Genomic DNA, 27,906 nt, shown 5'->3' on the forward strand with positions numbered 1-27,906 from the left:
GCTAATGATATGCTAAGGCAGCTCAACTGCTCATTATGATGTGCACTGACCACCAGGGGGCAGATGCTCCGACTGGTAGGTTAGCTTGCTGCTGGGGTCCAGCCGATTGGAAATCTCAGAAGTAAAACTTTTTGTTCTGAAGAACTGTGACCCTCTCTGTCCTAAAGTCCACAGAGATCGGGCACAGCCGAAAGGCAGGCTGGCTGAGCTGTGCAGTAGCTCCTGGTGGGATTTTAAATGAGCTCCCCGGGGTGGTTTGTGCTGTGTTTTGAAGATGACGTGGCCAGCCTGTCGGAACACAGTGGTGGAAGGCAGGTGGGCAGTAGAGAGGTGTTAAGGTTTCCCAGAGCAGGTAACATCTGGGTTGAAATGATAAACAATAACAACATTCATAAATGCTAAGATATAAAACTTATTGGGAGCCGAGTGTGTTATAGACACTGTTCATTACCTTTTAAAATTCTTAATGATGCAGGTACTATTAATATTACAGATGATAGCACCTAGATAGAGAGGGTCTGAGACACTTGTTCAGGGTCACAAAGCTACTACGTGACGGCAGAGCTGGTCTGCAGACTCAGGCTGGCCTACTCTAATGCTATTCTGTTTGACAAGTAGAAATCGTTGAGTGGGGTAAGACCTCCAAGTGCAAGCGCATAGAGATCTGGCAGCATGGTGTGCCTGAGAACTTGCATGCTGAGTATCAGTACTGGTAAAATGCCCAGTTTGGATGGGAGAGAGGGAAGATAAGACTAACATGAGTTAGTGGCCGGGTAAGCTGGTAGCAGATCGTGAACGTGAATGGTGCTATTTTGTGCACCGAGCAAAGGGAGTTGGATTTTAGCCTGTTAGAGATGGAGAGAGCTGCATTTTAGAAAGATCATTTTGGTCACCGTGTGGAGATTGGTTGGAGAGCACAAAAGGCGAGGGAGGGAGGCACGTTAACAGGCTATTACAATAGCCCAGGCGAACAAGGTAGTGGGACAGGGAAGGAGAGGGTGGGTTTAGGAGACATTTAGGAGTGGACTGAATAGATTTGGTGAAATGGTGAGGGAGTAGAGGGGCTTAAAATGACAGAAAATAGGTTTCAGGCTTGTGCTGCTGTTAATGGGGGGAGACAGAATGGATGACCATGAAGATGGTGAACTGTGTTTGGACTTGTTGCATTTGAGATGCCTTTGTGATACCCAGGGCACTAGTGGGGTAATATGTCTTGGCCTCTGCAAAGTGTTTTATTTGTAGGCTTAGCTATGAATAGATGGGAAGAATAGATTACATAATCAATGCTGTTCTTTAAAAGTCACCCAATTTAGACCTGAACAGTGTTTCTCAGTAATTAGAGCATCAGCCCACACATAGAAGAGTTGCAGGTTCAATTCCTGGGTTGCAGATTAGCTCCTCACCCCGAGTTAAGGCGAGTGTGGGAGGCAGCCAGTTGATGTCTCTCTCTCACATCCATGTTTCTGTCTCTCCCTCCTCCCTTCCCTTCTACTCTCTCTGAAAAGCAATGGAAAAAATATCCTCGGGTGGAGATTAAAAAAAAATCATCTAATTAAAAAAGCTGTTATTACCATATAGGTTATTGTTTTTACTTTTTTTATGTCTACTGCATATTTATATACTGATTTTTTTTATTAGTGGCTGTGTAGACTATGTCAGTGTTTTGTTCCTGGCTGGACTCTTAATTCCACCTCAAAAATATTCTTCTTCTCGCCAAAACCGGTTTGGCTCAGTGGATAGAGCGTCGGCCTGCGGACTGAAGGGTCCCGGGTTCGATTCCGGTCAAGGGCATGTACCTTGTTTGCGGGCACATCCCCAGTGGGAGGTGTGCAAGAGGCAGCTGATCGATGTTTCTCTCTCATCGATGTTTCTAGCTCTCTATCCCTCTCCCTTCCTCTCTGTAAAATATCAATAAAATATATTTAAAAAAAAATATTCTTCTTCTCAGTCTACTGGTATTCATAATAAAAAGCAGTTTATTTATTTATTTGTTTGTTTAAATCCTCACCCAATGAAATGTTCTTATTGTTTTCAGGGAGAGGGGGGGGGAGAGAGAGAGAGAGAGAGAGAGAGAGAGAGAGAGAGAGAAACATATATGTGAGAGAGAAAAATCAATTGGTTGCCTTCCCTACATACCCGACTGGGGTATGTGCCCTGACCAGAATAATACTCTGCTATAGTCCACGATACTTCAGCATATCGGTCAATATAAATATTTTTACTGAAAATTGTGTACACATCACAAAAATAAAATAACTTACACGGCAATACTTAAATAAAACATGAAATGGTTTCTGGTGGTGGTAGATGTCTGATTTTTAATTCTGCTTATTCCCCTTTCTCCCTGCAGCAATTCTTTGAGGTAGAAGAAGAGATTCCTTCTATGCATGACTTAACTACTGACAAAGTAAATATTTTGTTACTAAAACTGAAGGACCAGGAAGAAGTTATTAAGGAATTAAAAGCAGAATTAGAACATTATGAAGTAAGTTTCAAAGCAAAGAATAATTAATTTAAATATCTGTAAATAAAGTTATAACTATCTAAAATCTAGGCTTAAGAATCAAGGAAATACAGGTAATGTATCTTGGGCATCTCTCCACAACATAAGCCAGTCCAACCCTTTTCTGCTCAATGGCATATTCTAGAAAATCCATAATAGTTATAAATAAGAGCAATAAATTTGTTCTTGATTTTTTAAATAATGGCAATAAAATAACTTGTCTTCCACTGCAAAACAATGTTTCCACTCTAGAGGAGCCTTTAAATAGACTTTTGTTTTAATTCTGAAGATTCCCACCCTTTTTTACAGACCAGATAGTTTGAAAGACACAAAACTGTCTCCCCAAGTCAGAGGCTTCCACGAAGCCAGCTTGGAACAGAATGACCTTAAGGAGAAATGTCAAGAAGAAACTTCTCAGAGTGTTTTCCCCCAGTTCTTTCTGTTGAAGTGGGAGCCAAGAGCTGCTTTACTGCCCAAAAGACTGATGGGAACAAACTGGAAAGAGAGAGAGCAAAAAAGAGAGCCTATATTCCTGTCAAGGAGAAGAATTTTAAGGGCTGTGGGAAGTGTGGACCCTGAAGATGAATTTATTTTCATCTCAAGTCAGCTCTGAGCCACTGGGTTATCCTGGCTCAACCACAGTCCAAGCCATAGAGGGGTTTTATTCTTACCTCTAAGAGCAAGAAGCTGATCAGATGAGTAGGAGAGGCTTGCAGAGAGGCTGGAGGAATAACAATCTATTGAATATCAACTAGCAGATGCTAGGTGCCTCATTAGTGGTACCTCTTTTTTCTTTTCCAATTGAATTTGTTGGGATGAGTTTGGTTCACAAAATCATACAAGGCTTCAAGTGTACAACTCAACAAAACATCATCCGCACACTGCATTGTGTGCCCATCGCCCCAAGCAAACTCTCTTTCTGTCCCAATTCCCATCCCCCTTTGCCCACTTCCACCTGCCCCAGTCCCCTTTCCCTCTGGCTATCACCACACTATTGTCTGTGTCTATGTGTTATATTTTGCTTGATCCCTTCTCCTCCTTTCAACCAGTCCCCCCAAACCCCTTCCCCTCTGACAGCTGTCACTCTGTTCCATGTGTCCTTGCTTCTGTTTCTATTTTGTTCGTCATTTTATTTTGTTCATTAGATTCCACATATAAGTGAGATAATATGGTATTTGTTTTTCTCTGACTGGCTTATTTCACTTAGCATAATAATCTCCAGGTGCATCCATGCTGTCACAAAAGGTAAGATTTTCTTTTTTACGGCTAAGTAGTATTTTATTGAGTAAATGTACCACAGCTTTCCTATCCACTCATCTATTGATGGGCACTTGGGCTGTTGCCATATCTTTGCTATCTTATATAATAAAAGGCTAATATGCAAATTGTCCCCTCGACCGATAGGGGTGGGCTGGCCGGACCCCACCCATGCACAAATTTGTGCACCAGGCCTCTAGTTATACTAAATAATGCTGCTAAGAACATAGGGGGACATATATTCTTTCAAATTAATATTTTGGTTACTTTGGGTATATTGCCAGAAGTGGGATCACTGCATCAAAAGGCAATAACATTTTAAAATTTTTGAGCAAACGCCATACTGTTTTCAAGGTGGCTGCACCAGTCTGCATTCTCACCAATAATGTACGAGGATTCCCTTTTCTTCACATCCTTGCCAGCACTTGTTTGTTGATTTATTGATAGCCATTCTGACAGGCATGAGGAGATGTCTTACTGTATTGTGATTTTAATTTGCATCTCTCTGATGATTAGTGATGTTGAGCATTTTTTCATATGTCTCTTGGCCATCTGTATGTCCTCTTTAGAGAAGTGTCTATTCAGGTCCTTTGCCCACTTTTTAATTGGGTTGTTTGTCCTCTTGGTGTTGAGTAGTATGTTTTTTATACATTTTGGAAATTAACCCCCTTATCAGATGTGCCATTAGTAAATATGGTCTCCCATTCAGTGGGATCCCCTTTCATTTTGTTGATTGTTTCCTCTGCTATACAAAAGCTTTTTAGTTTGATGTGGTCCTATTTGTTTATTTTTTCCTTTTGTTTCCCTTGCCTAAGGAAATATATCTGCAAAAATATTGCTACTAGAAATTTCTGAGATTTTACTGCCTCTGGCTTCTTCCAGGATTTTTATGGTTTTGTGACTTATATTTCACTCTTTAGTCCAATTTGAGTTTATTCTTGTGTATGGTATAAATTGGTGGTCTAGTTTCTTTTTTTTGCATGTATTTGTCCAATTTTCCAATACCATTTATTGAAGAGACTGATACTCCACCAAAAATTACTAGACCTAATAAATGAATTTGGCAAAGTAGTAAGATATAAAGTTAATATTCAGAAATTGGCAGGAGTGAGCTGGGAGAGGTCAATGGGGGGAAAGAAGACATATGTAATACTTTCAACAATAAAGAATTTTTTTAAAAAGAAATCAGTGGCATTTTTATACATCAATAATAAACTATTACAGAGAGAAATTAAGAAAACAATCTCATTTACTAGTGCAACAACAACAACAACAACAACAACAACAAAATGGTACCTAGGAATAAATTTAGCCAAGGAGGTAAAAGATCTGTACTTGGAAAATTATAAGATACTGAAGAAAGAAATTGAGGGAGATACAAATAAGTTGAAGCATATACCATATTCATGGATAGGAAAAATTAACACCATTAAAATTTCCATACTATCCAACACAATCTACAAATTCAACACAATTGCTATTAAAATACCAATGGCATAGCTCACAGATCTAGAACAAATATTTCAAAAATTTATACAGAACAACGAAAAACCCCGAATGGCCTCAGTAGTCTTGAGAAAGAAAAACAAAGTTGGAGGTATCATACTACCTGATAATCAAGCTATACTACAAAGCCATAGTACTCAAAACAGCATGGTACTGGCATAACAACAGACATATAGATCAATGGAACAGAATATAGAGCAGAGAAATAAACCCATGCCTTTATGGTCAATTAATATTTAACAAAGGAGGAGGCAAGAATATGGAATGGGTTAAACTGGTACCTCTTCTTATCTCACAGATCAGTTTACAAATGAGGAAGCAGAGACAGGGTGGTTAAGTAACTTCCCACTAGACATACAGCTAGTAAATGGTAAGGATGGCATATGAGCCTGAGGTCCAGCTGAATCCACAGCCTACAGAAGGAAGTGGAGCTCTGTGCTCTACAGTAAGGATTAAAGGTTGTTTTATATATACATATACATATACATATATCTATATATATAAAAGCCTATACAAATTGTCCTCGCGGGAGTTCGACTGGGAGACTAATCCCTCACTATGACGTATGCTGACCACCAGGGTGCGGCATGGAATGAAGGAAGGCCACAGCTGGCAGCTGGAAGGAAATCCCAAGCCGGCAGCCAGAGGGCCCCAATCAGCCCTGATCTTCCAGGCCTAGGGATCCTACCCATGCACAAATTTCATACACTGGGCCTCTAATATAAACATATATACTATTATATGATTACTAGAGGCCTGGTGCATGAAATTTGTGCATGGGGGGGTGTCCCTCAGCCCAGCCTGCACCCTCTCCAATCTGGGACCCCTTGAGGGATGTCCGACTGCCCTCTCACAATCCAGGACTGCTGGCTCCCAACTGCTCGCCTGCCTGCCTTCCTGATTGCCCCTAACCGCTTCTGCCTGCCAGCCTGATCACCCCCTAACCACTCCCCTGACAGCCTGATTGATGCCTAACGGCTCCCCTGCCAGCCTGTTTTCCCCTAACTGCCCTCCCCTGCAGGCCTGGTCCCCCCCAACTGCTCTCCCCTGCAGGCCTGGTCGCCCCCAACTTCCCTCCTCTGCCGGCTTGGTCACCCCTAACTGCCCTCCCCTGCAGGCTTGATCGCCCCCAACTGCCCTTCCTTGCAGGCCTAGTCCCTCCCAACTGCCCTCCCCTGCTGGCCTGATCGCCCACAACTGCCCTCCCTTGCAGGCCTGATCCCTCCTAACTGCCCTCTTGTGTCCACATGGGGGCAGGATCTTTGACCACATGGGGGCAGCCATCTTGTGTGTTGGAGTGATGGTCAATCTGCATATTACTCTTTTATTATAAAGGATAGAGGCCTGGTGCACGGGTGGGGGCCAGCTGGTTTGCCCTAAAGGGTGTCCCGGATCAGGGTGGGGGTTCCCTTGGGGCATGGGGTGGCCTGGGCGAGGGGCCTGTGGTGGTTTGCAGGCCGGCCACGCCCCCTGGAGACCCAAGCAGAGGCCCTGGTATCTGGGGTTTATTTATCTTCTACAATTGAAACTTGGTAGCCTGTAGCGAAGCCAAGCCTTCTGCTTGTTCCGTGGTGGCAGCCATTTCTGTTGGGATTTATGTATCTTCTATAATTGAAACTTTGTAGCCTTAAGCAGAGGCCTGGACCGGCCAGGGTGTGCGGAAAGCTTGGCTTCCTCCATTGCCGGGGACAACCCTAGCCTCCTGCTCTTTCCAGCTCCATGGCTGCCGCCATTTCTGTTTGGATTTATGTATCTTCTATCATTGAAACTTTGTAGCCTTGAGTGGAGGCCTAGGCCAGCAAGGGCAGGCGGAAAGCTTGGCTTCCTCCATTGCCGGGGAAACCCAAGCCTCTCTCCTGCTCTCTGTGGCGGTAGCCATCCTGGTTGGGTTTATTTGCATATTCGCTCCTGACTGGCTGGTGGGCGTGGCTTGTGGGTGTAGTGGAGTGATGGTTAATTTGCATATTACTCTTTTGTTAGATTGTATATTATTACTAGAGGCCTGGTGCACGAATTTGTGCAGGGGTGGGGTCCGGCCGGCCTACCTTGATCTGGGCCGATTGGGCCAGGCGGGCCGGAGGGAGGAGATGCGGGAGGTTGGCTGGCCAGCCCCGCCCCCGATCAGGGTGGGGGGACCAACTGGGGGCAGGGCCGGCTGGTGGGAGGAGCCACAGGCAGTTGGCAGGTCGGCCCTGCCCCCTGGTCGAACTCCCGGTCAAGGGGACAATTTGCATATTAGTCTTTTATTATATAGGATAATGTATATTTCTATTATAATGTATATTATTATAATTAATATGTCACATGTATATATACATGTATATTGACACACTAATAAAAATATGAGAAGTTACAAATAAAATCACTAGGAAGAAACACTTATGAGCTGGTGGTCTCTTTAAGTATAATCTTAAATTCCACACTTGAAACTTTGAAGTTAGAAGAGACAAGGAATTGAACATGCATCCTTCTAAAGAACTTTGCTTACTAACTGGCTCAGGTTGGTGAAGGAATGTTTGCTTTATTTAATCTATTAGAGTTATTTATGCTCTAAAAACAACAAAAATTTGAGCATCTTCTAAGTAATGTAGTGTTGTTAATTAACACAGATGTAATAAAATTGAATATTAACTCTTTTTACATGTTCTGATGGCCTTGGAGGTGAAGGAAGATCCAGTTTTTGCATTTACTTTTCTGAACTTTTCATGGGTCTATATTACCCCTATTTTTTAGGTAAAATTATTCAATATCAAAGGCTAAAAAAAAAATGTTTGGGTTTCGGCTTTTAATTTTGCCTTGGCCAAGGAAATGCAGCATCAATTGGCAAGGCCATTTTGATTCAATTATTTTCCATTTGTGAACTGGAAAGTGATACCTGCCTGGCTAAGAGAGAGTTGTGAGAAGGGTACCTGTTGTACTGGATATGAACTGCTTTGAGTTCTTTGAAAAAAGATAAGCCTATGAATTCTAGTTATCATTATGAGGAAGCTCTAAGTTTATGTGCCCTTCTGGTTGACCTTCCATGAAATGCACTGAACAGGCAGGCCTCTGGACTGTTGATAAGGTCCCAACTTGCTAATTGAACTCATTCCACTAAAACAGTGGTTCTCAACCTTTCTAATACCGTGACCCTTTAATACAGTTCCTCATGTTGTGGTGACCCCCAACCATAAAATTATTTTCGTTGCTACTTCATAACTGTAATGTTGCTACTGTTATGAATCATAATGTAAATATCTGTGTTTTCCGATGGTCTTAGGTGACCCTGTTAGCGGTTCTCAACCTGTGGGTCCCGACCCCTTTGGGGGTCGAAAAACCCTTTCACAGGGGTCGCCTAAGACATCCTGCATATCAGGTATTTACATTAAGATTCATAACAGCAGCAAAATTACAGTTATGAAGTAGCAATGAAAATAATTTTATGGTTAGGGGTCACCACAACATGAGGAACTGTATTAAATGGTTGAGAACCACTGCAGGTCTAACTGGGAGTGTTTTCATCTCTAAGTGTTGTCAGCTGGTTACCTGGTCTGTCTGAATGTCCTGGATAAGGATGGAGGTGGCTTTGTGAGGAGGACAGGAGGTGGGAGTTTCCACCCTGCTGCCCTGTAAGCAGGGTGTTCTTTGGCTCAGGTTGGCATCCCAGGAACTTGGCTAATCTTCTTCAATTTTTCCCCAAGGAGACCACATCCGTTTTCATGTAAACACCCTAAGATTTGAGGAAGATGAGATAAATCTGATTAACTGGGTCCATATGTTTCTTCCAGCTTCACCAGGACTAGTGTGCATTTCAAGAACACGGAATAAATGCCACAAAAACAGATCACATACTGTAGAAAATAACTCTCTGGAAAAACTAAAAACTAGCTTTCCTAAAACTCCATGCCACTTGAATTCTAGATGATACATCTTTTTATTTAAAATTTCATCTTATACACCTGCTCCCTCTAGTGGTATAAAAAAGTTTGTGTTGTCAAGGATCTGAAAATAGATTTGGAAAACAGAATTTAGAGAAACAATTAGAAAGTTTCAAAGTAGCAATGGAAATAACTTGAAAAAAAACTTGAAGCAAAGAAATTGAATGAACAGTGGGAAAACACTCTAGTTAATTCTTACTCATAGTCAAATCACATAGATAGCTTTACAGTTAATTAAGTAGTCCTAATCTCTCTCCAGGGCTGTTTTTGAGAGACACCTGTCAAAAATGTAGTATTATGACCTTAGAAGAGTGAAAAATCAAAGTTTAATAAACAGCTAGTTTAATTTATATTTATAACAAAATGAAAATTAGAAAAGGAAGCTCTTCAAGTTACAGAAGCCTCAACTCTCCAGGTCACACATCCTTAATCTTGAATTTTCCTGAGAATAACTTCATTCAAGGATTGAGCTTCTTTTCAGGTTTAGTTCTGTAGGAAGCCATTGTGACTTAACTGCATGCCCTTGGCGTTATCAGGTTGCCAAGCTGTACATTGATAAATCCCCTTGAAAACTAAAGCAGGCTAGTTTGTCAGAGTATTTGTGCAGGTGCATGGATATGTGTGCATGCACATATGTGTTTTTAAAAAAATACATCTTTATTAAAAAAACTGTGGTACATTAACACAATGGAATACTATGCTGCTGTAAAAAAGGAAGGAACTCCTACCATTTGCAACAGCATGAATGGAGCTAGAGCGTTATGCTAAGTGAAATAAGTCAGTCAGAGAAAGATAAATATCACATGATCTCATTCATTTGTGGATTATAATGAACAACATAGACTGATGAACAAAACAGATCCAGAGACAGAGAAGCATCGATCAGATGCTCAAACCTCATAGGGAAGGTAGGGGAGGATGGGGGTAAGGGGGAGAGATCAACCAAAGGACTTGTATGCATGCATATAAGCCTAACCAATGGACACAGACAACAGGGGGTGAGGGTGAGGGTGAGGGCAGGATTGGGGGGGGGGCAATGGGAGGATATGGATACATATGTAATACCTTAATCAATAAAGAAAAAATATATTTTTTATTGATTTCAGAGAGGAAGAGAGAGGTAGAGAGATAGAAACATCAATGATGAGAGAGAATCATTGATTGGCTGCCTCCTGCATGCCCCCCACTGGGGATGGAACACACAACCCGGGCATATGGGCTGACCCAGAATCTAACCCTGACCTCCTAGTTCAGTGGTCGGCAAACTGCGGCTTGCGAGCCGACTAATGAGTTTGCCGACCACTGTCCTAGTTCATAGGTCGATGCTCAACCACTGAGCCACCCCGGTCCAGCCACATATGTGTTTTAATTGCAACTGAGTTCCTTTGAAAAGACCTTTCCTTTTTTTTCTTACCCCAACACATATGAGCTGTGCAACCATCACTCATGCATCCCCTCCCCCCACTCCTGTAGGTGAACATAACTGCTTGTTGCTGACAGTTCTGAAACAGAGCTGTCATTCAAGAGGGCAGCTCTGCAGGGCTTCACTGCCCCAGCATGCCACTTTCCTGGTTGTCACTCATTGGGAAAGCACCTGCTTTGCTCTGTGACTGTCATGCAGCCTGGGCATGCATCAGAACGTACTCCACCCCCAGCATCAAATTGAGATGTCCAAGTCGTGTGCATGGAGCCTGCAAAATCGAGGCACCAACATGGCAGAAGGGAGACTGCTGAGAAGGCACAGGCGGTGCTCTAAACAGTACTTCTCAGACTTCATTGTGCATATGCATCGCCTGCAGCAATTGTTAACATACAGCTTCTGATAGTCGGGCTGGGCTGGGGCCTGAGATTCTGCATTTCCAATAATCTCCCAGGTAATGCTTCGGCTCCTGGTCCATGGACTACACTTTGAGTAGCAAGGCACTAGAGTATACCAGTTTTCAGAAACTATTCTTTCAAAAATAGTTTGGAATTAAAAAACCTGGGAACAGTGAATCTGCATATCTTGTGACTGTTTACAAGCAAAATAGTGCATAAGCCACCACCAGAAGTCCTACTTTTCACATGATAGGAACATTTTAAATTGGCATGTCCCTTTATAAACTTAAAATTACAGGATGGTCATGAATCACACACAATTTCTCATCTATTACAACATGGCTTTAAATTAGCAACATCTAGTTACCCACCTTTTAATGATCTTCCTAACCCTGGTTTATTAATGCAGTATATTTTAAATACGTCTCATGATTTAAGTAAACCAAAACTAGTGGTGTGGGCAGATGGTAGAAGGAGCACCATCACAAAACCTGCCACTCAGTGTAACAGATGACCGGTGCAGCCCAGAACTATCCCTTTGTTCATTTTGCTAATGAGTGTCCTCATTGCTGTGAGAGTCTGAATAGTTAATTACTTGCAGTTCCTACAGCTAACAGATGGTGGGGACAGAGCTAAAGGTTAACCTTATAAGAACAGGAGCTGTGGATGGCTATGTGGAGAAAATAAATTGAGTTAAATGTGTTTTCCTTGTTTCCTACTTTTAAACAAGAATTTTTAGAAAATGAATTTAGGTATTAGCTGCTACCAGTTACAAATTTTAGACTTCACCTGATTAATTCAAATAGTTCTTGTTTATTTTAAGGTAACAGCGCTCATGTAATCAACTGTGGATGTTCATATTTTGTCACTGTTAGGAAATGTATGCATAAGCCTAGCAAGGCAAATATTGTTTGTTTGTTATTTAAAAACCCTTTTAGTCCATAAATAAATAAATAAATGCCTTTTTAGTCTATAAATACATTCTGTAATCATTTCAAATTTAACCCTGTAGGACAAGACATTAGTAACTGGATTTCTCCACTAATAAGAAAACATAACTATTAGATATGTTAATTAAGAATTAATCGAGCTCAAATAATTTAAATGAAATGGGGAATCAAACTCATGAAGATTTGTAATTGTGCTTAGGGCAAAACTTAACATTATTTTAAATATTAACTCTGACCTAACTACTTTACTAAGTCGCTTGATTTTTAAGAAATTATTGTTATACAAAACATTATATCCACTTATTTTTTTTTAGGCCATTATGATCACAGAGGAAAATATTTTTTGAAACTATTTTAATAATTTACTCCCAGATATCTCTAAAGCTAAGTAAAAATACAATTCCAAAAGGAAAGCAGCACATTGGAAGGAATGATTTTGGTTTTGAGGGGAAACTTTATTCTTGTGTATCTGCAACCATGACATTGCTATGGAAAGATAGGTTAGAATTCATCTAAAGATTACTTTAAAGTTCAAAAGTATTTCTAGTGTCTATCAATTTTGAAGCAAGGCATATAGAAACTTCTATCTCTTTTAGCTTAATATAATGACCTTTAAGCATACTCTTTAATATTTTGAGATGGCATAATCAGTTTAATATTTTACCACCGTGAAGCATAAAGTTCTGCACCAGCTTCCCTAATCCACTACACCTTAATTTTTAAAATAACGTGTGGCAGTAAAATGTAGACAGCCATAAGCGAGTATATTCAGATGTTTCCAATAGCTTTGAAACATACAAGAAGAAGAAGAAAAGAAGATTCGCTGTCCTAATAAGCTTCTATTGCGTAAGAAAAGGCCTCTCCCATAATGGACGTGGCAAGATTTAAACAAAAGACTCACATAATAAAAATGTAAATGAGTTTGCTTTACTAAAACTATAACTTTAAAGTCTTTTGTTGTAAGTTATCCTGAAACCTTCTTACAAGGTAATCACTGTTTGCATAGAGATTTAAACCGAGGTCTTCAATAGCATTAAACGCCTGCACAGCCCCAGTGTGACAGGCATGCAAAGCCATGTTAATGTTCAGAATATGAATTGCCTCTGGGTGGCTCCTCCACCAAGCAGAAAACCAACTGTGTGGATATCCGAGAGCCTGATGGACGCCATGCGGCTCCCAGCCTGAAAACGTCACCACTTTGACATGTGATGTGCTCCTCATGACACTGGCAGCACTGACACTGGGAAATGCCACAAAGGCAACAAGCCCCCCTCCTTCACGGTGCACGTTGCCACCCCCTGCCGCTGCCGTCCATGGTCTCCCCAGCCTGCCTAGTTACAAGCAGACAGCACTTCAGACACACACAGGGGGAAATGTGGGTGAGGGGCCCCAGCTGCCTCCCCGGACATAGCCTCCATAATGAATTGACCTGAATGATGAGGGCACACAAACAGTATGATATGCATTATTCCTGTCAATAAAATGTCCCCATGTGCCGTGGTCTTTGTACAGAATGTACTGCAGCCTTTCTTCCAGCAAGCTCTATTTAATCCCCTTCCTTTTTGCTATTCATATTATAAGTGTGTAATAGAATTCAGAAAATTATAGGATAGCTCTTCTGTATCTGTCTTGTCTTGTGTTGCATATTTAAATTCTTGGCTCCCTGCTTAGAAATATGGAATTCCCCATCTTTCAGGAAGCTTTGGCAATAGAGGCCGGCCCTGAAAAGGAACATTTGGAGTACAAAGTGGAAAATGAGAGGCTGCTTCAAGTCATCGCAGAACTCGAAGAAGTAGCCCAACTCAATCTAAAAGAAAATTCATTATTAGGTAATACTTTAAAGTCATTTTTGAGGGAAATCTATAAATTAGACACTTTATAGAATTCATAGCTATGCTTGTCTCTTCCAAACACACATTTGTCTGGTTGTTTACATTTAAAAGATAGCCATCTTTGACTTTCATTTAAAATGGCATTTCTTGCTTGGGACAGGGAATATATGTAAATATTATAATTATACTCCTGAGCCATGTCATTTTAACTCAGGGCTTTTATAAATTTTTTCTTTCAAGCCAAGCATTGACCTTTGGAAAATATGTGCTAATCCATGCTCTATTTTACTTAGAAATATTATAAAACAGAAACTTTTGCCAATTTCTGTTTCTTATGCTTAATTAGTTATGTAAAATTTATAACCTTTAAAACTTATAAATACATATTGAGATATGGTTTGTGGAGAAACAGGGTTAGCCCTTCAGAAGCATATGCTCTGACTTACTACTTAATTATCTTCAATTTTTGGTACAGATTTTAAGTACAAATATTCATTTGTATCCCCCTTTTTACGTACCATAAACATTGGCAAGAGTCTCATTTTAATCTCCAAAGTTATATTGCTTTAAGTATTTTTTCACTTACTGTTATCTTTGTATTTATGTTAATTATATAATGTTGCTCTTAATCTGCAGTATGAAAGGTAACAAGTAAGCAATAAAGAATTCACAATATATTGATAAAATCATTTCTATTACAACGTCCCTTAAATATACAGTTGTACTGTGCCAGTGCAGTTTGGCTTTTCTTCTGATGTGGTATAATAGTGCTCTTTTAGGTTTTGGTAGTTCTGACTGAGTCAAAAAGTGCCACCTGCTGAAGCACTTTGTATAGGCTGTGACTAACAGCAAAAGTGTCCATTGCGAGTATTGATGAAAAGCTTTCAGCCCTCGGCCACACTTGGATCTTGAACTTAGTTCTTAATCCCTCTCTGACCAGCCTTCTTAACAGCAGGAAGAAGGCTGTGAATGTCAAGGGCAGTTGTGAAGGTCACAGTCCTGCTAGGACTTGCGGCCACTATGCCTGCCAGTGGTGTACAGCCTGCCTGGAAGCAGGAAGTTTGAATACAGGGCATAAACTTGTAATTTCATGGTTGGTCTCTCTCTCCTTTTGTTTATAGAAGATGAAATTATGAATCTGAAAGAGATGGCAGAAAAGGATCATAGAACCATTCAAAAGGTACTGTAACTTTTTTACATTGATGAATAACTCTTTTAAATTAAAATACAGCCCAATTGGTGAAATAACGTTGTGCCCCACTTGTCCTGTGATGTCAAGTCCATTTCTCATTATTTGGGTAAGGTCTGAGTAATGCATAAGGATTCTGTCTTGGTATTGAATTAATGTATAGATACTTCTTTTATTTGGGATAACTAAGAGTCTCTCTTGTTGATTGTAAGGAACTGAAAACTTACATGACAGGGAGGGCAGAAGTGTGTCTGTGGAAAAATTACATTGTTAAGAGTGAGCAGTCGTATTCTCAGGTCAGATGGTGGTTTATGTTCATTTTTTTGTACATGAATTAACTAGGCTTATGTTACCCAGGAAATTTGCATTTGGAACAGGGAATTCTTTGGTGTCATAAAGATCAAGATTTCCTAGTGCATTCAATGCAGCAGGACCCAGGTCAGGGACTCTGCTCTGCAGTATGAAAGGTAACAAGTAAGCAATAAAGAATTCACAAAATATTGATAAAATCATTTCTATTACAATAGAAATGTGTTGGCTGGTAATTGACACCCACTGGTCAATTGCTTTCTTAGCCCAATGTACCGCCCCTACTGCAGCTCACGAAACACTTTTCTGTGAGGTCCGTCTTCCCTGCGGTACCATGGCCCCAAGAGGGCAGAGACTGCGCGCTCTCAGTCTCTGCACAGCCCCAGGGCTGAGCACAGCGTGTGGCACACTTACAAATACTTCTGGAGCCATTCATTCATAGAGTGAGAATGTACTTAGAATCCATAAAATTTACAGAATTTACAGGTGAAAAGTGGGTTTACCTCCCTGAATTATTCTAAATAAACATACCTGCTTTCTATGAACCGAGTATCAGTTTCTAATTAAAAATTAATTAAAATTAGATAAAATTAAAATTCAGTTCTTCAGTCACATTAACCCCATTTTCAGGGCTCATGGGCCTATGTTTAGGTTCAGATTTCAACCTGATTTTGCAGTTTAGGGTATTCTTTTTTTTTTTTTTAAATATATTTTATTGATTTTTTACAGAGAGGAAGGGAGAGGGATAGAGAGTTAGAAACATCGATGAGAGAGAAACATCGATCAGCTGCCTCTTGCACACCCCCTACTGGGGATGTGCCCGCAACCAAGGTACATGCCCTTGACCGGAATCGAACCTGGGACCATTCAGTCTGCAGGCTGACGCTCTATCCACTGAGCCAAACCAGTTAGGGCTAGGGTATTCTTATGTTTTAGGTTAAATTACTTCAAAGAACTATATTTTAAAGACATGGCTGCCCTGACGGGTCAGATTTGGGAAATGTTTTCTCTGATAACTGAATCTGTCAGACCTTTGCACAAAGTGCTTTCCTGTTCTTGTGCTTCACCGGCGAAATCCCTTTCTTACAGAGAGAGCAGAGTCTGTACACAGACAACTCTAATCTTGGCATCAAGCTCTAAGGTGGAAAATAAAATCTCAGCTTGCCAATGCCACTTAAGAACCTACAAGGGAACCATCCCAGGTCATTTAAATGTTTCCCAAAGCTATTCCGTCCACCTGTCACATAGAGATAAGGACTATAAGGACTATAATAGAAGTCTGCATATAGAGAAGGGATGCCTGGAAGGTTCTATGAAGGGTTTGCAAACAGTTCCACACCCATCTCACACACTTTTACTTGAGCTGATTTTTCCAGGAGGTAAGAGGGTAGAAGAGCTGGGTACAGAGTGTGATTACATCATGAGTGAGAGATGTTTGTGGACCTGTTTGTGATTTGCTATGGCTAGGTATGAGGCGGGAATCTGGTGAGAATTTGTGTTGGGGCAGGAAGAGGGGAAACTGGGGTGTGGGGAAGAGGTATACAGGAAATGGAAGAATGGAAAGGGCATCTCGGAAACCTCTGGACAAGTCACATGCTCCCTTCTTTCGCCATGGTTGCAACTAAATGCAAGTTGAAAATGGGACTGAACGTGGGGAGGCTGACCTCTTACCATCTGTCTGAGCTAAAAACTATCAATTATGTAGCTTCTCTGTTTTAGTTCCAATAATCTAATAACAGCTGAATCTGTATTCCAGCTGTGGCCACAATAAGAATTTCTTTCCGGGAGGGAGACAGACCAGCAGTCAGAGATTACGGCCCAGGGTGTGATCAGCTTCAGGAGGCAGGCGGCACAGAGTGCACAGTGGGCACGCCCAGCCTGAGGAGTAAGGGGCCAGGGAAAGTTGGGGAAGGGCACTGAGCTAACTCCTGAAAGAGAGGTTAGAATTCCAGGCAAGGATGAGGGGGGAGGTGGCAAAACATGCCAAAGGGAAATAAGTGTGTGTGGTTTGCAATAGCTGAAGGGCACCTGAGAATAAGGGGTGTTGAGAAGCATAGCACATGGTAGAGGATTATTATTCATTCCAAGAGGTTTGAATGACCTTCCTTGTGCATTGGTGGGGGGGGGGGGGGAGGTGGGGGAGCCTCTGAACATTGGGACATGACCCGATTTGTGTTTCCTAAAGAAAACAAATGGGAAGGAGGAAAATCCAAAGCGAGAGAAGCGAGTTAAGAGTTATTTGGATGAAGCATGGAAACGATACAATCCTGAAACAAAATGAGGACAGTGACATTGGGGATCATGGGAAGAGATGCACTCAAAAGATGATTAGGCAGCCATGGCTCTGGTCATTGATAATGTTGGAGGTGAAATGATAAAGGAGAGGGAGGAATTAAGGCTGGATAGCATTTGGATGAAAATGAGAACAGGTTGGCATAGCAGGGGGAGAAGCAGGAGAGGGCACTTCAGAAGCCACCAAGAAAGTCTCAAAAAGGAAGGACACACTCCCAGTGTGTCAAATGCTGCTTAGAAGCCAGGAGTGCTAAAGGCTAACAGAGGAAGAGTGGACCATTTAGCTTTGGTAACCCTGGTCATGTCAGCGGGAGTCATTTTCCTGGAATGGCAGTTGTGAAGAGGGATGAGTGCTAAAGTGGAGGCAGTGAGCATGGACACTCTCTCCAAGTTTGGCTGTGGACGGCCGGGGAGTGGTGAGGAGTTGTTGGAGGGAGATGGGCGGGTTGAAGGAGTATCTTTCAATAATGTCAATGGAAAGGAGAATGAGGGTAAAAAAACAATAAAGAGGAGATCATCGATGAGGAGAGATCATAGGGGGCAGACAGGATTGGGGCTAACGTCCTTGGTGTTGGCTGGTAATTGACACCCCCTGGAAACTTGGTGACACTTCTTTTCAGGCTAAGTTAGGAAGACTCAACACAAAATCTTTGCCTTCCATCCTTCTCATTCTTTTATTTTCTCTAAATCTGCTGTCTACCCCCACATCTTCAACTGCACGCCTCACCTCCCTCCTGAGCCTCTCATCTAGCCAGTCCCCAGTGTTCCCCAGCCCTATTTGGGGACTGCCCTGTGCTACTGGAGACAACCCGATCCTTGCCTTTGGGCGACATTACAAATAGATGAGGTTTTAATCCAGAGTAGCTGCACCCTTCCTCTGTCTATCATTTCACATGGATCTGATTAGAACCCTTTCTTACTACCTACTTACTGCAGCTCTTCCAATTTTCACAACTTTTCTCAATTCCAGTTAAAAGAAAACCCGCCTCTTCTCCCCTCCCCACTGCTAGTTTTCCTGTTGATCAGGTCACAATGAGATCCATATTGCCCTTAATCCTTTCCAATCTTTTTCTTTCTTAAATTTTCTACTGTATGTGACGGAACTATGCCTCATGTCACAGGTGTCTTCTGCAGTAATGCTTATTTCTGATCTTTCACACGCTTCTTCATCCTTTTCTAAGCAATGTCTGTCAGAAGTTACTCTTCCTCCATCTCCCACTGAAATACTATACTTGGGGGCTTGGTTTTATTCTTATTTCTCAGGCTGACCTCAGATGCTCCCATAACTGGCACACCTGTTTACCAGTGACTTCTAAATCTTTCTCTCCTGCTTTAGATATTCCCTAAATGCCACCTCCTTAATTTTAACTCTGTCCTCACCCTCAATTTCTTTTTTTTTCTTCAAAATTTATTTATTTATTTTAAAGAGAGAGGAAGGGAGGGAGGGAGGGATGGAGGGAGAGAAGGAAAAAGAGGGGTCAATTTGTTGTACTTACTCATACATTCAATGGTTGATTCTTGTGTGTGCCCTGACTGGGATTGAACCCACAACCTTGGTGTATCAGGATGACTCTCTAACCAGCTGAGCTACCTGGCCAGGACTTCCTCAATTTCAATGGTACATGCACTGAGAGGACTTCTTTGACAGTCCCCTTCTACCCCACTCTGTGCTCCCACATTCTTAGGACTATTTGCTCCTTTCAAGTTATGAAGTATGTCTTGTTGTTTCTTTGTATTCTAATCATCCCTCAAAAATATTTGCTGAAAAAAATCAAAACTTGAACTCCTTTACCCCTCAAATCTGGACTCATTGTGCTCCCCATTTAAATTAATGACACTGCCATCTATCCAGAGGATCAGATGACAAATCTAGGGTAATTCTCTACTCTCTCCTTTATCTCTCACTTCTAGTTGGTAACTAGGTCTGTAGACTTTCCTTTCAACATTTATTTCAAATCTCCTTTCTCTGCAACAGCATTGCACAGATTTAAGTTGAGGCCTTCATCATTTCCATAAAGACTTCATTTTCCTTTCTGTTTAAATCTAGCTTCCACACTGCTGCCATAGTTATCTAGTACCCTAACCTAATGTGCTAAAACCTTCAATGGTTTCCCATCGCCTTCAGTATAAAATCAGCCTACCCTAAAATGTACTGAGTGATTTTTAATGTCAGCAACAACTAAGCACTTTCATATTTGCTATCTCAAATTCCTTCCACAATAACTCTTTATTATATGAGACAATTAAAGCTTAAAGTATAGAATTAACTTACTCACACAGAAGAAGCAGAGCTTTGACTTGAACCAACTACTATTCATTACATCATTCTGCCTTCCCCTCCTAACTGTGGCAAGCAAGGCCCTTCATAATATCACCCTGAATCTCTTTCTGCCTTCATTTCCTGCCATTCCTCTGTGTAAGCACCTGAGTCATATAACACCAAAGGTTTCCCAACTCATCCTTCACTCTATGCTTCCCTGTGTCTACACGGCTGTTTTGTTGGCTGTTTCCTCCACCTTCCTCCTTCTCCAGCTTGTTGAATTTCTGCATCTTCTTCAAGACCCTTGTCGATGGTACTACGCTTGTGAAGTTAAAACCTGGAATAACAGACCTTATTATAATTACTGTTGCTGTGTTATGTGGATTTTTATGCTTTTCGACTACCTGAAGATTTGATGTAACATTTGTACTTATGTTCTATAGTGGTTCACATTACTCTCCTACCATACTGGATGCTGCAAGGGAAGGGATCTGCTCTAGCTCATTTTTATACTTCTATAGCCAAACGAAATGTTAGGCATCTAAAGGGTGTTCCCTACATGTTTATTAAATTAGTGAATATATGAATTAATTGAATTGAACGGATATCAAAACCAGTGGTCAGCCTGCACACTGAAGGGTTTCAGGTTCGATCTCAGGCTCGGTCCAAGCTCATGTGGGAGGCAATGAATTTATGTGTCTCTCTCACATTAATGTTTCTTCCTCTCTTTCTTTTTTGTTTTTAAATATATTTTTATTGATTTCAGAGAGGAAGGGAGAGGGAGAGAGAGATAGAAGCATCAATGATGAGAGAGAATCATTGATTGACTGCCTTCTGCATGCCCCACACTGGGGATCAAACCCACAACCCGGGCATGTGCTTGGACCGGTAATCGAACTGTGACCTCCTGGTTCATAGGTTGACACTCAACCACTGAGCAACACTGGCTGTCTTTAATTGGTATGAAATATGGCTATATATATTTATAATAATAAAAGCATAATATGGTAATTAGACTGTATGTCCTTCTGAATGTCCTTCTAGATGACCTTCCAGATGAAGCCAGGGCTGTGAGGGAAGCTCGGGTCCTGGGTGGTGGCAGCCGGGGGAATGAAGGCCTACTCTTGCGTGAATTTTGTGCATTGGGCCTCTAGTATACATATATATCACAAAAACCTAAAATAAGAAATGGGTTATAGAAAGATTAAATCACTCTTTTTGACTAATTAAGACTTGCTTTATTATGTATTGATATCACATTTTTGGAGATGAAGAAGGTGGTAAATAAATTGACATTTTCTCTGTATATTTTGCTTGCTTATATAATAAAAGTATCTATACTAATAAAAGGGTAATATGCTAATTAGACTGGACATCTTCTGGATGACCTTCTGGATGTTCTTCTGGACAAAGCCATGGTGGCAGTGTCGAGGCAGAGGTGGTTAGGGTCTATCAGGCCGGCAGGAGGAGCAGTTAGGAGGATCAGGCCGGCAGAGGAGAGCAGTTAGGGGTGATCAGGCAGGCTGGCAGAGGCAGTTAAGTGCAATCAGGCAGGCAGGGGAGCAGTTAGGGGCATCAGGCCAGCAGGCAGAGTGGTTAGGGGCAATCAGGCAGGCAGGCAGGTGAGCGGTTAGGAGCCAATGGTCCCAGATCGCGAGAGGGATGTCCGACTGCCAGTTTAGGTCCGATCCCGCACTGATCAGGCCTAAACTGGCAATTGGACACCCCCTGAGTTGTCCAGGATTAGAGCGGGTGCAGACCGGGCTGAGGCACCCCACCTTCCCCCGTGCAGATTTTTGTGCACAGGGCTTCTAGTAATAATTATATGGTAATATGTTATTAGTACATGGTAATCTGTAGACATTTAATTTTTTATTGAATTTATAGGGGTTATATTGGTTAATAAAATTATATAGATTTCAGGTGTACAATTCTATAATACATCGTATATATTATGTTGTGTGTTCACCACTCCAAGTCATGTCTCTTTCCATCACCATTTATCCCCCCTTTACCCTCTCCTGCCTCTTCCACCCCCATTTCCCCCTTGTCATCACCATACTGTTATAGGTCTATGAGGTTGTATGTTTTTTTCTTAATCCCTTCACCTTTCTCACCCAGGCATCCTATCCTCTTCTCTCTGACAGCTATGAATCTGTTTCTATTTTGTTTGTTAGTTTATTTTGTTCATTAGATTCCACATATAAGTGAAATCATATGGTGTTTGTCTTTCTCTGATTGGCTTATTTTACTTAGCATTAGACATTTAATTTTTTTCTTTAATCATATTGGGGTCTGTTTTTCTCATATTCAGAAACAAAATATATTTCACTAAGTTCTTTTGAGGATTAAATTCAGGCGTTCTGTTTTTATAATCAAAATTTAATGTTCTTCTCTTTCAGTTAACTGAGGGTAGAGATAAATTAAGGGCTGAACTTGATGCTGAAAAAGTATTAGTTCAAGAAATGGTAAGGTGATTTACATTATTTCTTAATAAATTTGAATTCAGGAATTTAATTTAATCATGAAAGTTTTATAAACTGTCTTTGTACCTGTTTATTGTGAACTATTCGTTTTCCCTTTATCAATAATCTAAGTGCATGCATAATTATAAACATTTTTAAATGATCATTAGAGTAGTATTATCACAAATATACTTACTATGTAGAAGAGTTTTACATAAGAAATAGTATTATAATTTAAAGTAGTGAATGAAATTTTTGAATTTTATTATGGAGAGCCCAGTATTTTTAAGGATTTTCTATTTTTAGTTACAAATTGCCCTAAGTGACAACAACAAAAAAGAGCCCAGTTAGATATTTTGGCATTCTGTGTTAGTTCCATAAGAAAACACTGCCTTTTTATGTTCTTTTAAGAGAACTTTCCAGACGGCTGGTCTTTTATTTTATCAGTTGACTACCCACCCCCAGGTCCCCCCATTCTACCCCCCGCCCAGCTTATGGGTTGTACTTTGGCTTTCAACTGATCACCACTAGTATGTCTTTGTTACAGTAAACTGACTGTGTTTATTATAATCAAAAATAAAACACAGCTTGACTTGCGTTCTAAATGTGCCTGAAAAGAATATGATACTGTTTAGAAGAGAAAAGGTTGTTCATAGGAAATCCACACCACTTCAGATATTGAAACATTCCCCTTTTTACAGCTTGTCACACTTTGTGCCAAGTCATGACTGTTTTCCTAACTCTGTTTTGTTACTCTCGGCACCATGTGTTTTGGGTTCCTTGTCATAGAAATTAATGCAAAACAATGCTCCCGGACTACAATAAAGCCTTCTATGAAACCAACTTGTGAATGCAGGCAAGGAAAAAAATGATGGTTAGCTAGTCACAGAAACCATGTGTTAACAAATATGTTATTTTAAACTCTTTACCTTTAAATACCTGCATATAAAAAGTGGCTTCATTAATTGCATATACCAGTACTTGGTGAATCTCTCCTGCCCCACCCCACCCACTTCTTTCCAAAGTCCAGGAGTTGCTTCTGAAAACAACTAAATGTGCATGTTGTCATTGAAATGGAAAGTGCTATTATAGAGTGGGAAGCAAACGTTATATTGCCCGTTTGTTAGCAATGTTAGACAAGAAATTAAACTACTCAATCAGGAAGTTTGTGCCTATATTAAGAACAGACCCCATAATTTTTGAATCACTTTTCCTCTTTATTTGAACTGTATGCGGTTAACCGGTGCTATTCTGTTGCCCACGGGGGAACCAATCACCTTTTATTTCGTTGTTTAGAAGTTTGTTGAGCACCCGCTTGTTGCCAAGCAGCAAGATTTTTTATCACAAACCCCACAACACCACAAGAGCCTCAGTCCCTCAGAACTAGTTTGGGGGTCCATGTTTTCAGCGGAGGCAGTAAGCTTAAGGTTCTTCTTATGACCAAGCTTTCCATGGCATACCGCTGGGCCCAGCAAGGTCACTGTTTGGCACCCCTCACCCCCCACCAGGCATTCTGTTATTCACTGGGAGGGAGGCTGGCTTTGTGGCTACTTGGGCTTCCTTTGTTTCTTGCCAGAGTGCTTTTTTTCCAGAAATGAAGATTTGTGATTGTGCCCAGATGGAAGAGTGGGAGAAGGTAGAGGGACCAGAGTCAATTTGTAAAGTTCTTACTGAAGCGTTTTGTTCCATGCTTGCCTATACAGTTTATTTTCTGGCCTATTAAAAACCTCATTTAAAAAGTCATAGAGCTGGTAGTAAAAAGGCATGATCAGTAAGTATAAGCAATAAAATATGGAGTGGTTGTATCCTTAGATTGGCTTTAAGGGAAGCATATAAAAAATGTTATATTTTCCTGTGATGCCTACACTTAGTGGCATTCTTTTACTTTTATTTTTAGATGTAATTGTCCTATAACATTGTATTTTGGGTGTACAACAAATGATTATATATATATATATATATATATATATATATATATATATATATGAAATGAATATATATATATATATATATATATATATATATATAGTTAACATCTATCGCCACACAGTTATAAACTTCATTTCATGATGAGAACTTTTAAGATTTATTCTCTTAGCAGCTTTAATATATAATACAGTATTGTTAACTACAGTCACCATGCTGTACATCACATCCCCAGGACTTAATTTGTTTTCTAACTGGAAGTTTGTACCTGTTGACCACCCTCACCATTTCACCCCTCCACTCCTTGCCTCTGGCAACCACCAATCTGCTCCTTGTATCTATGATGTCTTTTGATTTTATAAAAAAATATATTTATTGATTTCAGAGAGGAAGGGAAAGGGAGAGAAAGAAATCAATGGTGAGAGAGAATCATTGATTAGCTGCCTCCTGCAAGCCACCCCCCCCCCCCAATCGGGATCAAGCCTGAAACGGGTCATGTGCCCTGAAGGGTGATTGAACTGTGACCTCCTGGTTCATAGGCAGACACTCAACCACTGTGCCATGCTTGCTGGGCTATGAAGTGTGGGTTTGTTTTTTTTTTAAGATTTTACTATAAATAAGATGATATGCGATTTTTTTTTCTGCCTGACTTACTTCACTTGGCATAATGCCCTTAAATTTCATCCATGTTGTCAGAAATAGCAAGATTTTATTTTTTTTATGGCTGAGTAATATTCCATTGCATATGTATATACCATATCATCTTTATCCATTTGTCTATTGATGGACACTTAGGTTACTTATATCTTAACTATTGTAATTAATGCTGCAGTGAACATGTTAGTGCACATATCTTTTCAAGTTAGTGCTTTTTTATTCCTTTAGATAAATACCCAGAAATGGAATTGCTGGGTCACATGGTAGTTCTATTTTTAATTTTTTGAGGAATCTCCATAGTATTTTCAGTAGTGACTGCACCAATTTACATTCCCACCAATAGTGTGCAATAGTTCCCTTTTCTTCACATCTTTGTCAACAGTTGTTATCTCTTGTCCCTTCTTGGTGATAACCATTCTAACAAGTGTGGTTTGGGTTACATTTCCCTGATGATTTGTGACGTTGAGAACCTGTTGGCCATTTGAATATCTTCTGGAAAAATGTCAGATCATCTGCCTATTTTTAATTGAATTGATTGTTGATTTTGCTATTGAGCTGTTGTTGTTTGTTGATTGTTTTTGTTTTTTGCTGTTGAGCTGTATATTTTGGATATTAACTCCTTATGAAATATATAATTTCCAAATATTTTCTCCTGGTCTATAGAGGCTTTTTCATTTTGTTGTTTCTTTTGCTATGCAGAAGCTTTTTAGTTTGATATTGTCCTACTTGTTTATTTTTGCTTTTGTTGTGTTTTGAGCATCATATAAAAAAATTATTACTAACACCCATGTCAAAAAGATTTTTCTCAATGTCTTCTTCTAGGAGTTTTATGGTTTCCAGTCTTACATTTAAGTCTTTAATTCATTCAATTTAATTTTTTGAGTGGTATAAAGTAGGGGTTTAGTTTCATTCTTTTAAATGTAAATATACAATTTTCCCAGCACCATTTATTGAAAAGCATTTTCTTTATTGAGTATTCTTGGCTGCTTTGTCAAATATTAGTTGACCACACATATATGGGTTTATTTCTGGGCTCTTGATTCTGTTCCATTGGTCTATATGTCTATTTTTATGCTAGCACCATACTTGTTTTTTTGTTTTGTTTTGTTTTAAATATATTTTATTGATTTTTTTACAGAGAGGAAGAGAGAGGGATAGAGAGTTAGAAACATCCATGAGAGAGAAACATCCATCAGCTGCCTCCTGCACACTCCCACTAGGGATGTGCCCTCAACCAAGGTACATGCCCTTGACTGGAATCGAACCTGGGGCCTTGAGTCTGCAGGCCAGGCCGATGCTCTATTCACTGAGCCAAACCGGTTAGGGCTGTTTTTGTTTTTGTTAATCCTCACCCAAGGGACATTTTTTTCATTGATTTTTAGAGAGAATGAAAGGGAGAGAAGGAGGGGGAGAGACTGTGTGTGTGTGTGTGTGTGTGTGTGTGTGTGAGAGAGAGAGAGAGAGAGAGAGAGAGAGAGAGAGAGAGAGAGAGGGTGGCGGGGAGAGAACATCAATGTGCGAGAGACACATGGACCGGTTGTCTCCCCCACTCTTCCTGACCTAGGGCTGGGACCAAACCTGTTACCCAGGTATGTGCCCTCGACCAGGAATCAAAGCTGTGATCCTTCAGTGCTCTGGCCAACACTCTAACTACTGAGCAACACTGTCCAGGGCAGCACCATACTGTTTTAATTACTGTGCTTTATAATATGGTTTGACATCAAGAAGTGTAATGCCTCCAGCTTTGTATTTTTTTTTTTAGGATTTATTTTTAAACTATTATAATGGAAGTTAATTATAACATTAGCTTGAATTTAAACCCACTGAGATAACCTAACACAGTTCTTCATGGACATCAGTTATTATCTTCCCAGACCCCAAGATTTCATGAGACAGAGTTATATTTTATTGAATTCTGATCTATCAATAGGGAAGAGATACTTTTTACAAAATCTTTATTGTTGAAAGTATTACATATGTCCCTTCTATCCCCCCCGCCCCCGCCCCGCTTGGCCCCTTCTAGCCCTCACTAACCCCAGGCCTTCACCACCCTATTGTCTGTGTCCATGAGGGAAGAAATATTTTTGAAAATACATTATAGCTGATGTTTAGACATGAATGAGATTAATGGTTAGATGTATTTTTCATCATTGTTTACTTTCATAATAAGATTACTCAGATTCAGAATCACTGGCAATACTTATAAATTCTTATTATTAAAACTGTATTATTGAAGCGTACTTTAATAATATATTTTTTGCCATTTGTGACAACATGATGGTCTTTGAGGAAATTATGCAAAGTGAAATGCCAGACAGAGGAAGACAAATACTATATGATCTGACTTTGTATGCAATCTAAAATAAAAACTAAAAACAAAACTCATAAATACAGAGAACAGATTGGTGGTAGCCAGAGGTGGGAGGTGAGGGTGGGCTAAATGGGTAAAGGTAATCAAAGGTATGAACTTAAAGTTACAAGATAAATAAGTCATGGCGATGTAAAACATCCCCACTGTATAATATATTTGAAAGTTGCTAAGAGAGTAGATCTTAAAAGTTCCCACAGGAAAAAAATTGTAATTGTGTAGTGATAGATATTAACTAGACTTTTTGTGGTGATTATTTTTCAATAAATACAAATATTGATGTACAAGAATTAATACAAGGTTATATGTCAATTACACCTTCATTTAAAAAAATATTAATAAAATGCCTGGAAATGAAAATTGACTTTTTTTTGAGAAACAAAATCCAAGTTTGTTTATTCATTTCTTGCATGGAAATACGCCTCAATGACATCCTTTGCCTGAAACTTTGCCAAAGTCCTTAACCACCATACAACTGCAACCAATCACTTTACAGAGTTTTTCCTCTCTGTTGATTTTACAGAGGCCTACCCATTCCCCTAGTTTCTTGTTTTCATCAATTTCAGTTAGGTTGATTTCGTGTTCAGGACAAAGGGCCTCCACCAACTTGGCATTCATGGGCTCATCACAGTTGGATGCAAGCACACAAAGGTGGGT

At 40.2% G+C, this 27,906-nt stretch overlaps 1 protein-coding gene across 1 annotated transcript in view; it reads left to right on the forward strand.

Moving 5' to 3' along the window:
* The window catches only part of LOC308241281 (uncharacterized protein C10orf67, mitochondrial), a gene marked incomplete at both ends in the record, with an annotated part of 151,335 nt that overhangs the window by 39,707 nt on the left and 83,722 nt on the right, over nt 1-27,906 (forward strand). The window contains 3 exons of the mRNA XM_080654695.1: nt 13,648-13,780; nt 14,905-14,963; nt 22,236-22,301. Coding sequence (XP_080510821.1) covers nt 13,648-13,780; nt 14,905-14,963; nt 22,236-22,301 — 258 coding nt within the window. The remainder of the gene's footprint in view (nt 1-13,647; nt 13,781-14,904; nt 14,964-22,235; nt 22,302-27,906) is intronic.

The sequence above is a fragment of the Plecotus auritus genome (genome assembly GCF_963455305.1).
Source record: "Plecotus auritus genome assembly, chromosome: 1".
Classification (NCBI taxonomy): Eukaryota; Metazoa; Chordata; class Mammalia; order Chiroptera; family Vespertilionidae; genus Plecotus; species Plecotus auritus.